Genomic DNA, 22,905 nt, shown 5'->3' with positions numbered 1-22,905 from the left:
AGAAAGATTCAAGGACAATATTTGGCAATGCAGGGAATTAAATGGAAACTACACTAAATAATTATTTTATTCATGAAAGCTTGATAAACATTTTTCATTACTAACAGAAAAAAAAATTCAGACATTTCATGATTCTCTGTCTAAAAGATACTAAAATAGTTTAACTTAACATAGTATGATTTCATCGCTGCAGAAATTTTCCTAAAAGAGGACTGAAGCATTTAACATGTCAAGCATTAAACCTCAAACTAGGGTTTGAGCCAATTTAGTGTGTTATGATTATAGCTGTATCGTTCACCACAGTAACTAAACTTCAGAGCATGAAATCACGCTACTCTCGTGAGGAAGGATTCCTTGTCTTGGAAAACAAAGTTAAGAAACCATGCAAACAAAAAACATTTCAACAGCATCTTTCAAATCTTTGTAAAGTAGTTCTCATTTGCTCTAAAGTCCCATTTTTCTTCACATCTTTCTGCCGAGAAATGGATGTGTACCTCAAGTTTATCACTCTCTAATCCTTAATATCTTTAAAATTCTCCTTTGTGCCATGACCTGTTTAGATGCTTTCAGTGGGAACTCTGAAGAAATGAGACAATGAATATTCCTGGAAGACTGGTCTTGTAAAGATGCTGATAAAATGTTAAGAGCCAAATGCTAAGAAACTAACAAAGCCCTGTGCACCAGGTGTCCTTAAATGGTTTCCATCTCATATGAAACAAAACTTTAAGGGCTTATTCTTCTGTTTCAGCACTCCCTTCTAACCCCTATTTAGATCGACAAAATGAAACACCAACAGGAACACCTGAGAAATAAAACCTAACCCTGTCATCACACTGACTGCTGGCAGAGACCAAATTGACTATTCAGGGAAACAGTCAAGTGCCAAACTCGAAATATTTCACCTTAACTTACAAAGCTTTTCAAATACAACTTTGAAAACGAGTCATGATCTGGGGAAGGAAGGCTAGCATGAATCATCCTAGAACTTTTATAACCTTAAACTTCAGGGAATTTAATGAAATACTGCCCAGCATTAAGAATTAAGAAATATTATGGAATTAAAACTCTCAGGCTAAGAAAATGCCATGCCAACTCTGACACCCTAAAACCACACCCAAAGCCACACACAGTTTGTAATTTGGTTTCAAAACCATAAATGAAAAAGCTGATCAGCTGAATTCGCATGTTCAAAGAAAGAGAGAATGAGTTAGAATGAAGTGTCACTATTCTTTCCTCTGGCTAGGTAGACACTTTTCAGTTGGCCACTTTAAAAATCTGAACAATAAAGAAGTTTTCCATCCAACATCTCTAAACATTCTGCAAAAGTTTTGAAAATCATTAGGTACACAAATACGATAATTCTTATTACAATTCAGTACACTTATTTTATTTACTAGTTCCAATCATTTCATTATTATCAACAAATTATTTCAAACTCTTTATAGTATTCTTCTTCTTAATATCTAAAAGCATACATTAGCTAGAACAAAAGAAAAATTTTTTTCAATAAAAATAAAGCAGCAGTACCTTCATGGATTCTGGTGAAAAGCAAACAGGAAAAGAACAGGAAGAACAAACAGAACACATTAAATTCATCACCACCACATTGACTTATCTTTAACCCTTGAGCCTGTGGCAGTACATACTTCACGGATACTACAAAGTCTTTCGTGGAAAAGTCCGTTTCTCCCAAGCAGTGCGTTTGTGAGCAACTCTGCCACTTTCTCCTGCCACACACTGCATCACACTGAGCACTTCAACCATGTGGACGCCTTTGCTGGCATTGTCATAGACCCGCTGAGTTCTGGAGCATGAGGTTGCATGAGGAGCCTCCATTCTGGCTAGAGAAGGCCTATTACATGCTTATTTCCTCTTCAGCCCCACTCAGCTGGAGAGAACAACGTGAAAAAGGAGCTAATTTCTTCTGTAGGAGCTTAAATTCTAAGAAATAAGGCATTGCAATGTAACAAATAAACAAATCATCACCTTTCTGTTTAGGTTCAGAATTTCTTTTGAGTTACTTTAATACACGTTATGAAAAAAAATCTGTTATGTTTACAGTTTGTGCAAAGGGAAACTTGCATTCTACATTCCCCTCTTTGACTTATGATCAGAGTCCTTGATTCTATTACATCCAATGGTTCATTAAAGCTTTATTTTTATGCCATAATGAGATACAGACCAACATCCACCCTTATAGACTATGAAAGGCTAAGCTATAACTAAGCAGTGACATTCTGGAGGCATAATTTGCCTGTAACATTTGCCAAAATGTACAAACAAAATATATCATGTGGATGAGATATGAGCAAACAAAATTAATTTCATATAAACTTTGAAATTATACTTCTAAAAAGATGGTTTGCAAAAACAATGATGCTCAAATATACTGGAATATACTCCTGGCTCAAGATGGCATTAGCTTTGGCACTGTAGACCCGCCGTACTCTGCATAAGCCAGTTTCTGCTTCCCCTGGCAACACCAACACCACTTCATTGTTAATGATCCATGATGCATTAGCTCTGCTAGGAGCCCCACAGCCTGTGCTGACTTTGCTTTTTTCTGCAATCTCCTGGAAAGAAAAGGCCCTTTCAGAGTCTTCAGAAGCACTGTAACAGCCACTGCGAAGCTCCCTTTCTCCCTTTGGGGATTCTCATTTCAATTGCAAACACACCTTGTGGGAGTACAATTTAATTCTGCATCTCCGTGTAAGTTAGTACATATCACACTATGCTGTGGCTAACCATTGAGCAGTCATCTGAAGCCATGCTATCAAGTCAAGGATATCACTTCACTGGCACCCACCCAGCACTTGGGATACACACTTCTTTTACACACCCAGTCTGCACTGTATCACTTGACACTGGCATCACTTCAGATGTGTTAATTTTGCTTTTCCCCAACTCCTTGCTAGCTTCTTGAAGATGGAGACCACATCTTAAGTTCTTTGCTAGGTATAACACATTATGCATACATGGCAGGTCCACAATAAACATTTGATTTTTTTGCTAAATAATTCTCACATTTAAATAACTGAGACCTGAAAAATCCAAAAGCAGATACAACCCTTCAAACTTTTCCACCAGATTCCTAAATTCACAAAACTTACTACATATCTTAGACTTGCTTTAGCTATCACTGAGCATTTAATTGGCCAAACAGCAACTCTATATTTCATTTATTATAGCAAAAAAATGTAACAGTTACTGAGGACTTACAACGGGTCAGGCTCTGTGCCCTGCTAAGAGGTTTACATAGACCACCCCTCACTGAATCCCCACAGCTACCATAGATGGTGGACAGGACCCTTCTTTCCTTTTTAAACTAGGAGGAACTGAGGCCCAGGGAGATTACCTACTTTGCCCAACATCCCACAGCTAGGGTGATAAAGCCAGAAATCAAGCCCAGGCAATTTGGTTGTGGAGCCCAAGAGCTTACCCTCTATGTTCTTGGAGAAACTACTCCTATTTATCACTAGTTCATGATATTGATAATCCTGAAACTACTTTCAGAAACTGGATTACATCTAATCTCAACTAACCTGAGAAGAGTAGATATAATTACAAATAAGAATAGGCAGAGAGAAAAATTTCATGCACATAGCCTTAAAGCATCAGATATAGTACCTAATTCCTCTATCTTAAAATCCAGTATGCGGTGCTTTCCACAGGCTCCCCTGGATATGCAACCTTATAATTAGGTGGTAGATGAAAAGGATGTGGTTTGGGGTTTAATAATATCATTTTACAACACATTTTGTTATGGAATGGGATTTTAAGCAATATGGAAAATACAGGTGGTCACATTTTATGAGTAATTTTCCAAAGCTCATTTGAAATCTTGTTTGAATTTTCCTATGGGGAAGAAAAACTTATAAATGAAGATAAGTTTCCAAAATACTGGCCGCCCCAAAGCCTATTTAACTCCCAGAGTAACCGATATATATAACTAATCCTTTAATATGGGCAGTTCCTGACCCCTTTCCTTTGGCATTTTACCATTGAGCCTGACACAGAATAGGTGCTTCATCAACATTTATTTTCATTTGCAGTCATTTAGCTTTCACTAGTAAAAGCTTATGTTTCAGGCTTCTGTGATAGATTGCACTGCTGTTCCCTGTTCTCCATCCCTCCCTGTACCCATATCCTTTGCATATATTTCATCCCCTCTTGCCGCAACAGCTTGGCCATGTGACTCACTTTGGCCAATAGAATGAGGCAGAAATAATGTTCGAGTCTAGGCTTCCAGGATCCACAAGTATTTCCACTTGCTCCCTTGTGCTCCTGATATACCATGAGAAGGTCTGGGCTAGTATGCTGGTGGGAAGAGGATGAGAGACATGTGAAAGAAAGCTCCCCGAGCTAGCTGTCCCAGCCAGTCCCACCCTATTCTCTGCTATCTTGCAAATTAGCTGCCATCAGCAGAGCTGCTGCAGCCAACCCTTAAAGAGTGAGAAATAAATGCTTATTTCTGAATGCCATTGAGTTTAGGGTGATTTATTATGCAACAAAATATAACTGATATGATTTTGGGGGGGGGGGTGGATAAGGAAGATTCCCCTGAGCTAACATCCATTGCTAATCTTCCTCTTTTTTTTCCTTGAGGAGGATTAGCCCTGAGCTAACATCTGTGCCAATCTTCCTCTACTTTGTACGTGGGATGCCTCAACACCATGGCTAATCAGTGGAGTAGGTCCACACCTGGGATCTGAATCCGCGAACCTGGGCCACTGAAGTGGTGCGTGCCGAACTTGAACCACTCAGCCACAGGGCCGGCCCGACAATTTTTTAATTGTAGTTACGTACTAGGCAATTTCACAAATTATCTTAATCCTGAAAACATTGGGATTTGAAAACAACAACTTTTAGTCCTACCTTCTAACTCTACCAGTTCATATGCCTGTTTATATATATTTTAAAATCATTTGTACAAGCCCTACCCTAAGCCTGTGAATGAGAGTCTCCTCGGTGTATGGGGTCTATGGATCTATTTTTTTTAAAGCTCACAGGCAATTCTGATGTGTAGCCATGGTTAAGAACCCCTAATTGACAGACCCAGAAGATGAAGGGCCAGCCTATTCATAGTTCAGATTTTGCCTCACTTTCACTTTTAGGCAGGGCATCAAAGGCCATGGGAGACTGGCACTTAAGGCACATCAAGTTCACAGTGGATAATATCAAGAATAAGACTAACCCTGCTGGGACAATAGATTCCAAATACTTCTCCTCGCCACCCCCAGTCACTTCCAGGTGCTTTTTGCAATGATGGCTCCCAGGACCTCTGGAGATGCTAATGAGAACCACGACAATTTATGAGTCAAGTACCACGTGTTAGGTCCTGTGCTAAATTCTTTAGCATAAATCTTACTTCATTCACATTTAGGAAAGAGAAAAATGAGGTTAATAAGTACTTTGATGAAGGCCACACCATTAATAAATAGTGGATTCAGTATCAAATTCATGTCTGTCCAATTGCAAAGCCCTCGTTCTTAATCTCTAAAGTAAAGCACTCCAGCACCAGTCACTCTCAGAAAGGCTCCAAGGAAAATATATTTGAAGTAATGACCTCTCAAAGGTCTCCAGCAATGAGGTACAGGCTTGCAAAAATTCTAGCCACTGTCAGGACCAAGGTGGGATGGAAGGAATAGATGGGATACAGCAGGGGTGTGTGAAGTGGGGGTGGGGAGGAAAACGTGGTCACAGATGGAGATCTAGGAGCAATCATTTGGTGAATATGGCAATTTTTCAAATATTGGAAGTCCAAAATTCAAAACTGTCTGCATGAAAATCCAGAAGCTTGGTCTGTTAGGTACATCACACAGTAGATATAGTACTGACAACATACATCAAAGAAGTATTTATTTGGCTGCTTGATAAATTTGTGATTATTTTTCATCCTGTAGCCTCCATATCTCTGAAGCTAGGACAATGTCCTCTGGAAATAGCGCCAGAAGACTTGGTCTGAAGTTTGGTGTCTGCCAGTTGCCAACTCCATGGAAAAGTCACAGCCTCTTCAGAATCCAGGTTGATCCATGAAACCACATTCCAGGCACCTGGAGGCTGCTCCTTCTCCCACACCCCATTTCCTCACAGTAAGGTGAGAAGTAAGTACCTGCTACATGCTCACAATGACTTCTCCAGTCACTTCTCCACTCTTATTTAAAAGAAATTCCCAGGGCCTGGTGGTGTAGTGATTAGGTTTGTGTGCTCCACTTCAGCAGCCTAGGGTCTGCCAGTTTGGATCCTGGGTCACGGACCTGGCATCACTTGTCAAGCCACGCTGTGGCAGCATCCCACATAAAATAGAGGAAGATTGGCAACAGATGTTAGCTCAGGGCCAATCTTCCTCACACACAAAAAAAGTCCCTATTCCTTGGAGTCGCATACCATCTAATTACAGCATTTGGTATTTTTCAGTTCTGACATTCCTCCACTTTCCCCTAAGGCTTTAGAACCTGCCTTACAGCCTCTTGCTCCCAAAGAGTTCTATTATCTTGGGTGATATCATAACAAATATTGATGGTCAGGACAACCTCCTCAGTTCCAGTGTGCCCAGTATTGCCACAGTTCTTCAGCCATTGTAGCCCACTGCCACATCCTGGATTATTCTGCAGAGGGACCCCACTTCCAAATCCTTTAAATAAAATATCCCCCATGATCACAACTTCCTGTTCTTCTAACTCTCTTAGCCCCACTACGCCTATACATTGATCTCTGGAATTTCAGTCCCTTAACCACACTCCTTCCTCCATCTATGAGATTCCTCTAGACTTGGAATTCCTCTAGACTCTTCCCCTCATGGAATTTAACCTTCATGAGGGCTGAAACCTTGTCATGCTCATAGTTGTAGCCTCCATTCTAGAAGATACTCATTTTTGCAAAATGAACGAAAGAACCCTTGTGTTTCCTTCAGGTGGTTTTCCCTGCCAAGTATGGGTTCAGTGCCCCTCTTACATCCTTTCACAGCAGCACCTTGTACTTGCTCTATCAGACACCTATCACATTGTATTTTATCATCCTTCACTGCTCTCCTCTTGGGAGCAGTGCCAAGTCTTAGACAAGAATTGTATGCCTTGCACTTAGCTCAGCTTCTTGCACATAATAATACTCGCTATATCTGAATAAGTGATAACATTTAAGGGCTTGTCTTCAGGGTAGTACTTTATGGACTACTAATCTAAGGGGATAGCAGCAGGGTATTCTACACGAAAGGATTCCATGATCGTATAATTTGGGAAAGGTTCTAACAGGTTTCTTCACTGCATGACTTTTTAAAGGCTTTATATGCTAATATGCACTGTGAATCTTCAAGAATTAAGCTTTTCCCAGAAATAACTTGAAACTGTTTTTTTATATATATACATCTATATCTCATATGGTATGTGCATGCATCTGTGTTACAGTGGGAGAGATTGATTTTGATTTTTTTGGAACCACTCCTCCAGAGAATAGAGAAAAATAATAATTTAGAAAAATAATAATTTAGAAAAGTCTAAAATTTAGTCAATAAATTACTTAAAAGCATTCTAAGCAACCATTTCATTATAAAATGAATGAAATTGGTATTTCTTCATAGTCAACAGTCTAACATTATCAGCTGGTTTAGGCAAGTCAGTAAACAGTTATTTAGAAAGATGTATTCATTTAAAGAGCAAAACAGTATCAAAAGGGAACAGTTGCTAACCCAGTCTCCTTAGTGAAATGGAAGGCTGCAAGGAGAAAGAACACATGACTTCAGGGAACTGCTGTAATGAACATCTACAAGCCAAAACTGTAGTTCAATAGCACACCAGGCTGCAGAAAACAGGATGAATTTTTAGAAGGCAGAAAAATGAAAATTTTTAAATATTTTAAAATCTTTGCAACAAGAAAGCAATTATAGATGCCACCTAGGCACTGTGTTTTAGAATTGTTTCAGAGGTGATAAGACAACTTAGTGAGCCCAAAAAAACATTGATATATGAGCCATTGCTACACGTACAAACACAAAAGACACAAACTGCTTCTTAGGAGTGACTGAAATTTTCATCAAGACGTTTTCAGTTATCTTGTCAACATATCAAGCACTGCCTTATCCGTTTATTTCACACAATAGTCCCTACCATGGGAATGCCTCAAAATATTTTGAACACAAAAGTGACATTCAGAAGAGAATGCTTTCAAAATGTGTGATCTAAGTTCTTAAATTTCAACATTGTGTCACAAATACTCACTTCTGTTTTCCAAAGGAATTCCTTTAATCATGAAATAATTACAGAGTGGACAATATTTTGGGCCATATCAGTTTCCTTTAAAGGCATGCAAAGTCCTTATATTCTTTTCCTATCTGACTCTTTTCATCTCCTCACTTTGTTACAACCCTTGTTTACACGAGATGACTCACGAACTGCAACTAATGTAACTTACTATTAGTAGGACATTTTATTTTTACACATTGTAATTACCTGACACTTAATGATTGTTATTAGCATGGTTGGTTATCAAACTCACAACACCTTCTCCACATTCTCTTATCAGAGAGAAGTGTATGCATTTCAGGTTTAATTTGGAAATGTCTGACAGAATAACTTTTTCCCTCCTCTGGATCAGCTCTCCCAAATTTTAAAAAACACTGCCTTGGTTTACCATATATGAATGTACTACATTCTGTTATATCATCCCTTTAAAAACAGTACACTCTTTTTGCCATGTTGATAGATGGTTTTGCATTACAGACTTGCTCACTAGGACATACTAGCTGAAATCCAAAGTACATTCAATCTTCATTATCCATAGATTCTGTATCTGCAAATTCACCTACTTGCTAAAATTTATTTTTAATCCCAAAATCAATCCTCATGGTGCTTTTCTGGCCATTTGCCGACATACACACGGTGATGAAACATTTGAGCTGCCCAATGAACACATTCCCAGCTGGGGGTTGAACAAGCTGATGCTCTGCTGTCTTATTTCAGCTCTCGCACTTCTGTGGTCTATTTAATGGCAAACTTTTTGTATTTTTCTGCTTTTTGTTGGTTCTCTGCTTAAAATGGTCCCCAAGGGGGCTGGCCTGGTGGTGTAGTGGTTAAAGTTCGCACACTCTGCTTCAGAGGCCCAGGGTTCGCTGGTTCGGATCCCAGGCACAGACCTACACACTGCTTGTCAAGCCATGCTGTGGCAGGTAGCCCACATAAAATAGAGGAAGATGGGCACAGCTGTTAGCTCAGGGCCAATCTACCTCAGTAAAAAGAGGAGGATTGGTGACAGATGTTAGCTCAGGGCTAATCGTCTACTAAATAAATAAATAAACAAATGAATAAATAAATAAATAAAATGGTCCCCAAGCATTTGGTGCTGCTAAAGTGCTTGTTGTCTGGTATTCCTAAGCTCAAAAAGGGTGTGATGCGTGCCTTACAGCAGAAATACAAGTGTGAGATACACTTCGTTCAGGCATGAGTTACAGTCTGTTGGTGGTGAGTTCAACATAAATGAATCGACAATATATATTTAAATAAGGTGCCTTTAAACATAAACACACATAAAACAGGGTTATGTTTGACTGGTTGCTGAGAGTTGTGAGCAGAGGCTCACAGGAACCTAACCCTGTATTTCCTCAAGGAGAAACAGATCAGTATTTGCTAATTCATTGTTTGCAGCAACTTCATAGAACATAACTGCCCTGAATAGTGAGAATCAACTGTACCATCCCTGGCACTGAAAACTCTCCAAACTGACTTTTCCTTAAAATGAACCCTCTCCTTCCCTAGCACTGCTCCCCACACAAAGTTCAGTCCCACCCACACACCTTGATTCACAGTTCACATTTCCCTCCAGAGTAAACTTTCTCAAATGCAAAGCTGATCCCTTTACAATTCTTCAAGAGCAACCCACAGCCCAATGGATAAAGTTTACATCCTTGTAAATGCAGTGTATGCTGTGCATAATCTTGCCATTGCCTAAGTTTTTAATTTCAAAAATCTATACTCAACCATATATACCTACTTATATCCTTACACTGATCATTCCAAAACCACTCGCATTTCCCTCAATACTCCCATATCTTTTCTCTTTATATCCATTAAATTAGGCCATGGTTTCTCAATCTCAGCATTATTGATGCTTTGGACCAGATAATTCTTTATTGTGGAGGGCTGCCCTGTGCACTGCAAGATATTAAGCAGCATCCCTGGCCTCTACTCACTAGATGCCAGTAGCACATTCTACCCCACCCCGCTTCAGTTATAACATCCAAAAATGTCTCCAGAAATTTCCAAATGTTCCCGTCAGGGGCAAAATTACCTCCAGTCAAGAACTACTGAACCAGATAGTCACTGAATCTCTAGATGTCTTCAATACTCACAGCCCCTTAGGAGCAAAGTTCTCTGCACATAGGTTGCAGAATACTAAGACTCAAACCAAAGCAACATTGTTCAAAACAAACCATGAGTGTTTCCCTAAAAGCAGCCATCTATAGGTCAAGAATAGGAAAGCTAATGGCCTATGATGCTGCTCTTATATTGGACTAGCTAATCAACTCAATCAGACATATCCTAGCCTCTAGTTCCTAGGGGTTTAATGGCAAACTTACTAATAGAGACAAAGACAGAGTTTCAGAGAAACCAAGAGTCACGTGCAATGAATAGAAAGCACATGTCTGTAGACACACAAGGAGAGAATGTGCAGCATTAGAAGACACCTGAGAACAGTGGACCTAGAGCAGTTGCTGCGATACAGAATTGCTGCTGTATATTCACTCACCACAAAGCAGAATGATGAATCTGACAAGGTTCCCTATAATCCTTACTCTCCCATGCATCCTTAAATATGTAAAAAAAGACAAAGGATCCAACTTGAAAAAGGTTTCACTGACCAAATCTAGGACATCTTGAGCCACAAAATAAAATGATAGTAAGGAATTATAACCCATAGAATAAAATAAATAAACTCTTCATCATTTGAGGGTGAATATAGGTTTTGGGAAAAGTCTAAGAAGGTATTCAGAGCCAAGTCTAAAGACTAAAGTTATCTTGCTGCATAACAGATTCTGGAAAACAATCAGGAATGATTATAAAGTAGTGAAAACTGATCTGCCTTTGAATCTTGAAAACCAGCTTTGAGAGTAAATTTGAAAATGTCTGGAGCAAAGGCAACCTCATACAATAAGTGTCCTGTCATATCCAAGATGTCTAACTGAAACCAAAGGACAAAAGTTCTTTGGGTGTGCTTTGTAACATTCCTTGCAGAGAGATAGCACCATATACGTACCTCAGGGTGAATATGAAAATTAAATGACAACATGTGTAAACAGTCTGCCACAACAGTTGGCACTAAACGTTGGTGTCTTGCCTTTCCCATCATTTAAAATCTTTAAGGACATTCCTCATTGCATAAGCATGAACCTTATCTCATTCAATAGTATAACACGATTATGTGTCATAGGAAATGAATATATTTACATCAAATTTCAATTTGTATTTTCTGACTCTGATGCGTATAATAGCTCCTGAGGGCACAAATCACACTGACCACAACTCTCAACTCCCAGAAGTTCAAGAAGTGATTAAGACATTGACCGGTGCTGCCTAGGCAGGAATGCTCCGGTAGTGAAAATTACTTTTAAAACTACTAGAAAAGCTTTAAACTTTTATCTTTTATCTACATGTAAAAATCTGGATTACTGTATTAAGTGAAAATGTTAAAATTTGCATTAAGTTACCTAACTGGGCTTTTACAAGTTTCCATTTACACAACTTTTGGTTTTTATAAAAAGAAAAACTGTCTGTTTAATTTGCGTTTTCACAATGGCATGTGTCAGTTGTAATATTTTACCACTAAAAATATACAATATAAGTGATACTAAAGACTAGGTGTTTAATAAACTTAATCCTTCAGAAATACAAGCATGTGACTAATGTCAGTTTCTATAAGTACCAATCCACAGATATTTAAATACCTCATACTTAAAATGGCATTTTAATGACTTAGCATGTGGGCAAACAATGAGAAATATTTTCAAATATAATCAAATGTCTTTATGCTCACATTTAGAGAAGCTTGCCATAAACCATTACAAAACAAAACAAAAGAAAATTTTAAATAAAACTTTTACGATTTCAAGTCTTAGGAAGAGCCTGAAACGCATAAGGAAAAACAGAACACTCCTTCTGGGTAAGCATTGCTTCATTTCTAACAGTCCTCAGGCTCAGAGAATTAAACTTCTGTGGAGGCGAACCTCTAATGACTACAGAGCTTTCCAACACTTTGTGCTGAAAGTCTGGCAGCTGCATCACACTACAATTAAAAGGTTCTAAAAATACACAGAAAGAATATTCATGAAAGCTAGTCTTACTGTTTGAAGTGTGGTGCTCTTTCTTAACTTTAAAAAAAAACTGCAAGAGGTGAATTTTTAAATCTGGAAAATTGTGCAGTGTTACTGAAAGAGCAAATACAGACTCCAGCACGATTTTTCTCCACAAAGCAATTTTTAGTTTAGATTCAATTAATTCCTCTTCTCTGAGGCAGCACCCTAAAAATGTGGATGACCATGGTCAAGCTTAACTTTTGCTGTCTCGAAAAATCAATGACTATACGGCTGAAAACAAACACCTCCCCCAACTAAACGGAACAGAGTAAAACAGGCCAAAGCAGAGGTTCTTAAACCACACGTGATCTACAAACAAGCTGATCATACACAAAAATTTGAGTCTGGTTTTACTTGAGAGAAAGAACTACAGATTTCCACAAATTCTTAAAACGCTACTGGGAGCCCCCAAAGATTTCTCATGCACAAAATAAGCAAGCTGAACTAAATAATTTCCTATCTCAGTTATACATTCTAAAATACTATACTGACTTTTTACCTGTCCTTGTTTTTACCATAAGGCATAATGAATAAATGGCCCTGAATAGATTTCATGAAATCTAATAAAACTTGTAAAGTAATATTATATATTACACATATTGGTAGAAAGTGCGATCAGCAGACATTCACAATACACACAAAAACAACAAAACAAATCCAAAAGCTAGCTATGATCCACCAAAAGCAATCAATTAATTTTACAAAGCATCTATGGCAAGTAATCTCCTCAACTCAATTCTGAGTCAAAATATCACAAAGCAAAAAATTACCTGAATTCACTAAATACCAGAAATACACTCATGGGATTTTTGGCATCTAGGCAAAGGTTATAAAGCAAACATTGAATGAAGTGACAGTCTTTTAGTTCAAGATTAAGGTGACATAGTACCATAACGTAGGGTATTTGCTAAGAAGAAAAAGTTTCCCCTTACTAAGATTAACATTTTCAGGACTAGTTATCAGCACTCGCCTCAGGTATGAAACTGATACGCAGGGCAAGTGGCTTTTCTTGTTAAAGTACTTTCTAGAAGATAAACCAAAGGCAGAGGCGATAAGAAGAACGCAAGTGGGCTTCAAATTACACAATAGGAATTTCACAGAACGTGCGTTTTTCCATGCAACAAGTTATGCAAGTACATTGTGCGTGGCTGTCACGTCTAACCCTTTCATAAGTCTCTCCCAGCTACAGAAATACTGGGGCACATGCTAGGGGCTTTGCCAACCAGGACAATTTTTTGTCTACAGTTTTGATAGTATCTCTCAAACCCCAAAATACTTGAGTCTCTTCCAGTAATCTAGCTCTAGGATCTATCCTAAGGAAAGGAAATGAACCAAAGCATGTTAAATCTATAAACAGCAAGATGATCAGAGGATAAAAGAATGAAAAACTGGAAACAACCCAAATGTCCAGTACTAACTTAAATAAATTATGATATATCTAGGCAACTGAACGTTATTCAGTCATTTATGTATAAAATGCAAAGATTATGTAACAATGTGAAAGAGTACAATTAATAAGTGAAAAAAATCAGGATACATGATTACATGTAAAAACCACATTACAGAAAAACTGTGTAATAATGTATTTAAATTGCACTAACAAAACTGTCATTAGTGGGTTCCCTTTAAGAGTACAGTGAGGTTGGGGAAGAAAGGCAGATGTGAAAAGAAACTTTCGTTCTTTGCACTTCTCTGAATTGATTTTTTCCAATAGAAATGTACTGATTTTACTTGGGTAATTTTCTCTTAAAAAAAGAAGCAAAAATATATGTATATAAAAATACAGACAGGAATACTTAAATATAAAAACAGTATTAAAATGGAAGGATTGTGCATCTATTTTTTCCTATATTTTCTAAACTTTCCACAATGTCATATTTTCATTTTTTAAAATTAAATCTCTAAAATAACTCTAAGAGTCATCTTTTTGTCAAGCATAAAATCACTCAACCTATTTTTTCAATTTTCAGATCCTACGCAAAGAATAATTTTACCACACAACCTATTATTACACAGACTTTAGATAAACCACAGGTAAAACTGCATCACTCTAAAACCTAAAAAAAATTTTGAAACAACCTGATTAGCTTATTAGTTAGTTATGTGCTCTGTCTCTCTTCATTATCTCTGAAGCCATTCACAGAGCCTGACCACAGACAGCTTACAGCATAGCTGTGAAGGGTGGGTGTGGGTGTGCGTGTCTCCAGAATCACACTTCCAGGGTTTGAATCCCAGCTCCACTGCCAGCTGCGTGATTCTGAATAGGCTACTTGATCTCTCTTTGTTTCAATTTCCCCAATGTAAAATGGGAATTATAATACCTAACTCTCAAGGTTGTTAAGGATCAGTGAAGACTAATATAAAGCACTCATGTCATGCCTGACATAGTAAGCTATCAGCTTTTATCTACTAGCTAATTAAGCTGTTAGCTATTATTCTAATCATTATAAAATACATATTTAACAAAATACATATTTTAATAATTATTACAATCACTGAAAAACATATGTATAACAGAAATGAAATGAATTTAACATAATCTTTATGCTCCATGCATTACTCCAGTTTAGATATCAAAGGAATAAATAAGGAAACAAAAGAGTTTGCAGTGATGTCATTTCTATCTCATCTACACTTTACGTTGCATAATATATCGTGAGCTAAAATTGTTTCTCTCAAACATTTCTTCTACTTTGCAACGGCAGTAACTACTAACAGGATTTTTGCTGTTTTCCTCCAGTTTCCCATTAAAAGGGAGAAAACATCATTTAAGGTCAGGGGAAAGTGCTTACACAACGGATACCAGAATGGTAAAACAAACTTTATTTCAACAAAAAGAGGGATATCTAAATGCTTCCTTCTTTCTTCCCACTTCTCAAACACTTTTTGAAAAAAGCGGTTCATTAAATCAAAAGGAGTTTAAGCCTTCCCTTCCTTTTTTAAAAAATCTGCTTAGATCAGAGATCAAAGAACAAACAAATGTTTTTTCCCTTTCTATACCTGGACTTCCTGCTACACTGAAAAATCTCACTAGTTACTCACAGTCTGTTGATTCTTGATTGGGATAAATTTTCCATTACTTGAGACAGATCAGGGCTACACACACTTCAGAGGTGGGACTGTATCTAGTACGACAAAACACAGTTTTCTGGATTTCTGTTATCTACAAAAGGAAACGCATGCATTGGGAACAGTGTGAGAATTAAAATCAAACTCTCACAACTACTTCAAGGAAAAATTATACTGGGATTAAATGATTTGTAGAAAATATTTATGAATAGATATCAACCATTTGATTTTTATGTAGCAAGTTTTGAGAAGAGATTGCTTTAAATAAGAATGGTTAGGTCATTACAGAGAAATGAATCTTCGCTAGAAATTGATGCCAGAAAATTCAACTAAGGTACAAAATAAAATGTTATTTATATTATGGTACCCACGAAAAAATTTAAGTTTTTAAAAACTGAGAATGGAAACCGTCACAAACCCTAAGATGACTGATAAGATGGCGGCACTCCAAGGGGTTGTCATGATCTCCATGGAGGACCCAGCCCACATGGGCATCCTAAAGCTGGCAGCAGTCCCAAAGTCTGGAAGTGTTTTACCCCCAAAGCATCAACTGCTAGCAATTTCTGAGTCTGTTTTGCCTCTGCCCATGACAAGAATCAACTTGTTCCAAAATTCCACTAAATACATTTCTTTTATGTTAAAACTCGGCTGTTTCTGGGAAAGCTAAAAGCTAGAATTTTTTACACATGTGGACAAAAGCTATATTTGGACCTTTCAGCCCTTAACAGAATAAAGACATTTTTTTAAAGAACTCCTCCTGCTGCAGTTTATTATAAGAAAGTCACTCTGACTTTCCAAAAATTTAAAAGGTATACAATTCCTTTAACTTAAAAGTTCAAGGTTTTATTTTCAAAAGAGAAACAAAAGTGAAACATTTAATCCAAAATAATTGCAAATTAAAAGAAAATTACTTAAGAGAACTGTCATGACTTCTATATTCAAATTATTTTTTCTAATCATCCCATCTATAAATACATAGGTTATGTATTTTTTAAAAAATTGATAATCATGACATCACTTTTAAGTATTAAATACTTAAAACCCCACAAGATTAAGTAATGATTTCTTTAAATACCTATAAAACCATTTTGGACATATTTATTTAATCCCCTGTGAAGCTATACTATCCAACTGCACGTCAACCTCATACAAGAAAGACCAACAGATTGAAATCTAAGACAACAAAAAAATCCCGGTATATAAACCATGACGTTCTAACACACCTGCCTCAATTAGATAAAAAGTGGCTAGACAGGCTATGAGCACAACTATAAATTGTGAAATAGTTTACCATGTGGCCTAATTGATAACAAAGTTAATATTCGAACAAATATCATTTCCTTTCAAATCATTTCACTTGCTTTACACAAGGATATCTGAATCTCAGTGTTACTGACATTTTGGACCCGAAAGAATTATGTTGTGTCTGTCCCGTGCATTGTGGGATGGTTAGCAGTATCCTGGCCTCCATCCACTACATGCCAGTAGAATCCCCACCTCCAGTCATGACAATCAAAAAATGACCCCAGACACTGCCAAATGTCCCCTAGGGACAAAACTGTATCCAGTTGAGAAACACTGCTCTACGCTAAAGAAAACCCAACAGTTAACATGGATAAAATCCTAAAATATGATTTTATTTCAAGTGATTTTATAAGGAGACATAAAACACATGAGTTAGTTATACTAACCAAGTCAGACCTTTTAAATGGAGTCAATACTACTAGGAGGATGTGACCATTCATTTCTAAGGAAGATTAGATGCAGGGACACTGTTTTAACAACATAAATGCTACTGGCACATGACACACCACTGTCTCTTCAATCAGGAAAGCTTTCAAGCCCATAAAGGATAACCAGGGCCCCCTAAAACTCTGGCATAGGTGTCAGGATGGGATCAGTGACTATTTATGATGAAATGCCTATAAACTGTTTAATCTCTATCCTTGGGTCTAAGATCAGATTCTTTTAAGATGAACAACGAATCTACATAGGAAATAACCAGGAAAGGATGTAAAAGTTAAGGCACACAGTCTAAAATTTTGCGCAGAGACAACTCATTAACAGATTTTAGTTCTTTTCTCATTCCTTTCTCTTCACCTAAGCACAGCTGTCCTTTTCTTGAGAATTTTCAGAGAGCAGAGTTTTACATACCTATAAAAAAAATCATTTTATAAAATAAAATCAAAATTAACACTGCCCATTTAAAGATTTGCATTAATCTTAAGCATAAGACAAAATTCTTTATGCTATTCCAAAACAAGATTTAATGTTCTCTTTATAACACGTATCAACCAAAAAACAGACTCAACGTTTTAAATAGCAACCTAATAGTACAGATGTTGAATCAGCAACAAGAAAACTACAGCTTTTAAGGATACCTGGCAGTCTGAAAATACAATAGCCAAAGCTGTATCTATCAAAAATTAAATTTATAATTTTTCCAAAGAAATGTTTACTTGAAAGTTTTAAAATTAAGTTCTATAAGACATAAACAGTGATACCTGGCCATCTGAAAATACAATAGCCAAAGCTGTATCTATCAAAAATTAAATTTATAATTTTTCCAAAGAAATGTTTACTTGAAAGTTTTAAAATTAAGTTCTATAAGACATAAACAGCGACAAAACAGATACTTTTAGCAACATTTCATAGCCACATACCAAAATTTCAAGGATTAACTCACAATGTTCTAATTTCTGCAATCTGATTGAAATCAGTCTTTGTTTTCTTTCTCAGTGCTTGAGTTCTCGCTTCTAAGCAGACATGAAGAAGTAGTAGTGGAAATCAGAACGGCAAATACTGGATTTCTGATGGCAACTATAAGCTTGTTTCCTTCTGAATTAGTTTAAAAAAAAAATTCTTCCTCTACTTTTCTTTCTTAACACAAAATTGAAAACATACTATAGAGTTTTTTCCTTGCTTTTTCCACTTAACGTCTTCCCATGTCTTTAAACATACCCCCAAACATAATTTACAATGGCCACTATATAGGAATTCTACGGTAATATTGTCTACCTGTTTTCTACTTTGGGGATTTTAAATTGTTTCCAATCTTTGGCTCTTATTGCTGGAATGAAAATTCTTATGCATAATTATGTTTGCATTTCACATTATCTAGGATAAATCCACAGAAATTAATTTATTACTTCAAATAGTAAAAACATTTCTATAGTTGTAAAAAACAAATTGCTTTCTATAACGATTTATAAATCTTTATATAGATTTATAAAGATTAAGATTTCTGTAAAGATTTACATTTCCATCAGTCTTCGAGAATGTCAATTCACTGCATATTAAAAAAAGTGGACACTCTCTTTTATAAAAACCTGTCCATTTAAGATATTAAAAATAATATCTCATTGCTTTACTTAAAAACTTTTCAGTAAGACAACTTTTTTATGCTAGTATTTATAATTCTACCCTTTCAAATTGTCTGTTTGGTCTTTTATCCATCTTTTCATTTTAGCGTTAGTTTTTTTCATGTTAAACTACTATAACTCAATATAAAAGCATATAACCCTTATGACACCTAGAAATTTTTAATTTTTATGTTGTCCAACCAACTTTTCCCTTTGTGATTTTCCCACTACTTTTACGCATAGAAAATTCTTTCCCATTTCAACATAACCATTGACATATTTTCTTTTAGTTCTTTTGTTTCATTTTGACATCTATATTTTTAAAACACCTGGAATTTATTTTTGGCGTGGTATGAGGATGATGATTTAGTATCTGATAGCATGAGAGCCCATTCATCATTATTTCCAAAATTTTCCTGCTTATTTTTCCAGATTAACTTTTAAAATCACTTTGTCAGGTATCCCTCCTCCCATTACCCAGAAAATCTTATTTAGAGTCTCATTGAAATGACAATTAAACTATAAATAAAAATCAGGAAGAATATATATAAAAGAACGTTGAATACTGGTGCTATCATGTGTCCTTATCTTGGACCTGACTGTCACGGAAATACTTCCAGTATCTCACTTGTTCACCAATACATGGGCTTTTTGTTTCAGACAGGAATTTCTTTTTTCCTTCTTTTTTTTTTTTTAGTGTACTAGAGAATTCACCTTCCATTTTTATAACTAAATCTTTAACTGAACATAGATTTTGTATTTTTTGAAATGCCTTTGTGACATCTTTTTGGGACAATGTGTGCTCTTATTCTCCACCCTCTAGATCTCATGTAGAAACAGGTTTCTTAATAGTAAGCCATCCTTTAATTTCTGTCCTTAAGTCCTACTTATAGCGGTGTATTATTCTTTAATACATTGACGATTTGGGGTTGTTTGTGCTTTAGTTAACATTTTTACATATAAACATTTCTAGTCTAGTGCCTTTTTGAAGACAAATTTTTAGATAACTATTAAAATTTCAACGATTACTATTTCAATTAGATGTTCAACTTCATTTCACGTATATTTTCCCTGAAGAACATTTGGAGATTTACAAATCTGAGTTTCAATTTTTAAAATCTCATTTCCATTTACTAAACACTTATGTTTTCTAATTTGGTGTATTTATGATTTTCATTTTTGCTTTTGTTAGGTATCTTAAATATTTGTCCCTTATATTTCCTGTCTTCCCTGTGTTTGCCAAGAATCAATTATTTACCAAATCTCCTTTCTGTCTCATAGTCTAAATATTTTCACTTACTTGCAAAATGAATCTTAAGGTGTTTTGTGTTGTGCTGTGCCATTAACTCAATTTGTAAAGTGTCTATTTCCATTTGTACTTGGGGCAGGCTGCAATGAAGTGTTACGCCTTCTAACCATTAACTAATTAGAAGGATCCTTATAGTCCTAGTAAGACCTAGTAAGACTTAGTAACTAGATCTGGTCTTAGGAAATTAGAAAACTATTTTAATTGTGTTTTTCCAGAAGACACTGCCCCAGTGTTTTTTATTCTTCATTCTCAGCACTACATGAGCCAAATACTGCAAAACAAATTAAGTATGTTAGAGGGAAAAGACAAAATGGAATGAAGAAACAAATTGAATGTTGGAAACTATAATGTTTAATACAATGTAAATATAAACAATTTAACTTTACTAAAATTAGAAAAAAATACACTTCAGAAGCCACATGTTTCTTTTTAGGAATGATAATCTGTGGTGAAACTCATTTTCTGTATAATTGATATTCGTGTGTCTTTCGATTTGCCCTTTTTTTTAGTCCATTAGATTCCTGGTATATTGTTACCATAATTTGACTTGCATTTCCTATGTAATTTGTGTATATTTTTCAGAAATGTTGATTATCTCCATTGTTCCCTATGAAACTCATATGGACATTTTTATAAAAGCACTTTCTTTGAAATGCATTTTCCATATTATACGTAAGTGGGCAGGGAAAGCTTTTTAAAAAATGTTAAATATCTTTTATTTTTACTCCTATGATTTACCCAAACTCATAATGACTCTACTAGTCAATAGATATTCTTAAATAGAGAACATCCCACGTAATTTAGGAAGCCTCTTCAACTTACACTTTTTTTTTTTTTTTTTTTTTTTGGGTACCCATTACTGTCATAGGCAGACAGATTATCTGTTTAATTTTTTATATCATTTTGCCCTTTTTCACAAATCACATTTTGAGTATAGCATACATAAATATATTACATGTACATATGCAGTATCCACATATCATAAGTATACTGCTCATCAACTTACACTTTTCCCTCAGAAGTTTACACTTTCCATCCAGTGACCATAAGAAGTATATTATTGATTTCTCTGAATTCACTTTTGAGATCTTCAGGTAGAGACAGGTAAGCCGCATACATTTTTTATGATAAAGACTAATACATATACATATACATACACACACACACACACACACACACACACTCTTCTCAAGTAGGACTACTAGAATAATTTCTAACAGACTATGAAATTCATATTGTCAAATATGTAACCACCATGGTACAGGGAGAGTTTAAACGTAAGATGGAGAACTGGGGGCTAGAAACGTCTCACCTGCTTTCCATCCAGTGTGCAGAGCCTCTTGACCACTCCTGAGTCTAGTTTAATGGCTTCGGTGATATCTGTTAAGACCTGTTCAAAGGAATGAGCAGTCTTCTTATTTAGAAGGATCCGCACAGCTTTTCTAGGCTTCACTCCACTTCGAATCACGGTCACTAATTTGGGTTTGATGAAATCTTTACTTTCCTTCACTTCACTTTTCACAGAGGAGGGAGCAGCCAAGGCTCGGGTTGTCCCACCCTTGATGTTTACAGACCAGTTCGGATTAATATTTTTGGTGTAATCAACTTTACGAAATGGTTCGTTCGATGCACACACGTAACTCTCACCTAAAAAGCAAAAATCAATTTTATTAGCATGATTATCCCCACTACAGATGCATTGTATCTGAACGAATGCTGGAGACCCACTATGTGAACTGATGCACTTCATAGGTTCACTGAAAGGGCATTCACATCCTTTTCCTTGGGCATTCTCTCCACTCTCTCTTTCTTTTTAATAGCATCTAGAATGATTTTGAGATAATTACATACATTACAAAATGAAAAGCACTGGACAAAGAAACTATTGAGAGATCCAGGTTTTACTTTGACCAAACGTGTCACCCTAATAGTTCCTCTACTCTTTGGTTCTCAATATCATCTGTAAAGTGAAGTTGTTAACCCAGATGAATTCTAAAGTACTTCCTACTTCCAAAAGTCTACTAATTTAATTTTTTAAAAAATATCATTCTGGAAGAAATAACTATCACAATATAATATATTCACGTAAAAAAATAAAACTATTTTCCTCTTCTTTACAATTATAGATTTCAGTCCTAATCAAAGACTATATCTTCACATAGCTAACTAAATTATATTCAGTTACAGGTTCATTTATTCGATTAATGAAGCACTGCAAAAACGAAGGAAGAGTTTTGATAGCTCAAAGAAACATACCTTAGGCATTTTTTTCCTTAATTAAAGAATGTGAATTTAAAATAATTAGTTTAAATAGACAATCTCTTCTATATCTACCTAAATGGGAAAGAACGTTAAGTAGTTAAAACGATGTAGTTATCACTCATGCAGCCTTCAGCTTAATTTTTTTAAGTAAAACATAAAAACTATATTATTTGTCAGTTGGTTTACTGACTCAATGTTCATTAATTTTAAATTCCAAAATCACATGTTGAAAAATCATGATTCTTCATAATTATATGTTGAAAACTCATAATTCATAACTATATGTTTAAAAATCATAATTTTTCTTTCAGTAAACTCAGAAGTCACTGAATTGTTTTAGTCGTAACTTTTTAATATATAAGATAAGGGGGTTACATGGTAAGATTTTCTCTAAGATATCGTCTAACTCAAAGAGAAATCCATTATTTTTTCACATATTCAGTATAATCTCATTCTTAACATAACAATTACACAATACAAGCCTTATATGCTGCAAATGCTTAAAACAAAAATAACCAAAATAGTGAAAGAGAATTCCTGTGGAAAATCTATTAATATAAATA

General features: G+C 35.8%; 1 protein-coding gene across 14 annotated transcripts in view; it reads right to left on the bottom strand.

The window, feature by feature from the left end:
* The window catches only part of DCLK2 (doublecortin like kinase 2), a 229,018-nt gene that overhangs the window by 187,879 nt on the left and 18,234 nt on the right, over positions 1-22,905 (bottom strand). For all 14 annotated transcript variants that reach the window (XR_001397555.3, XR_011501956.1, XM_070504887.1 and 11 more), the window contains exon 2: positions 21,393-21,727. Coding sequence is in view for 12 of the 14 variants with exons in the window: in XM_070504887.1 (XP_070360988.1) it covers positions 21,393-21,727 (335 nt within the window). In the remaining 2 variants the exon portion in view is untranslated. The remainder of the gene's footprint in view (positions 1-21,392; positions 21,728-22,905) is intronic.

Source organism: Equus asinus, chromosome 3, assembly GCF_041296235.1.
Source record: "Equus asinus isolate D_3611 breed Donkey chromosome 3, EquAss-T2T_v2, whole genome shotgun sequence".
NCBI lineage: Eukaryota > Metazoa > Chordata > Mammalia > Perissodactyla > Equidae > Equus > Equus asinus.
This window is presented reverse-complemented; position numbering and strand designations above follow the sequence as displayed.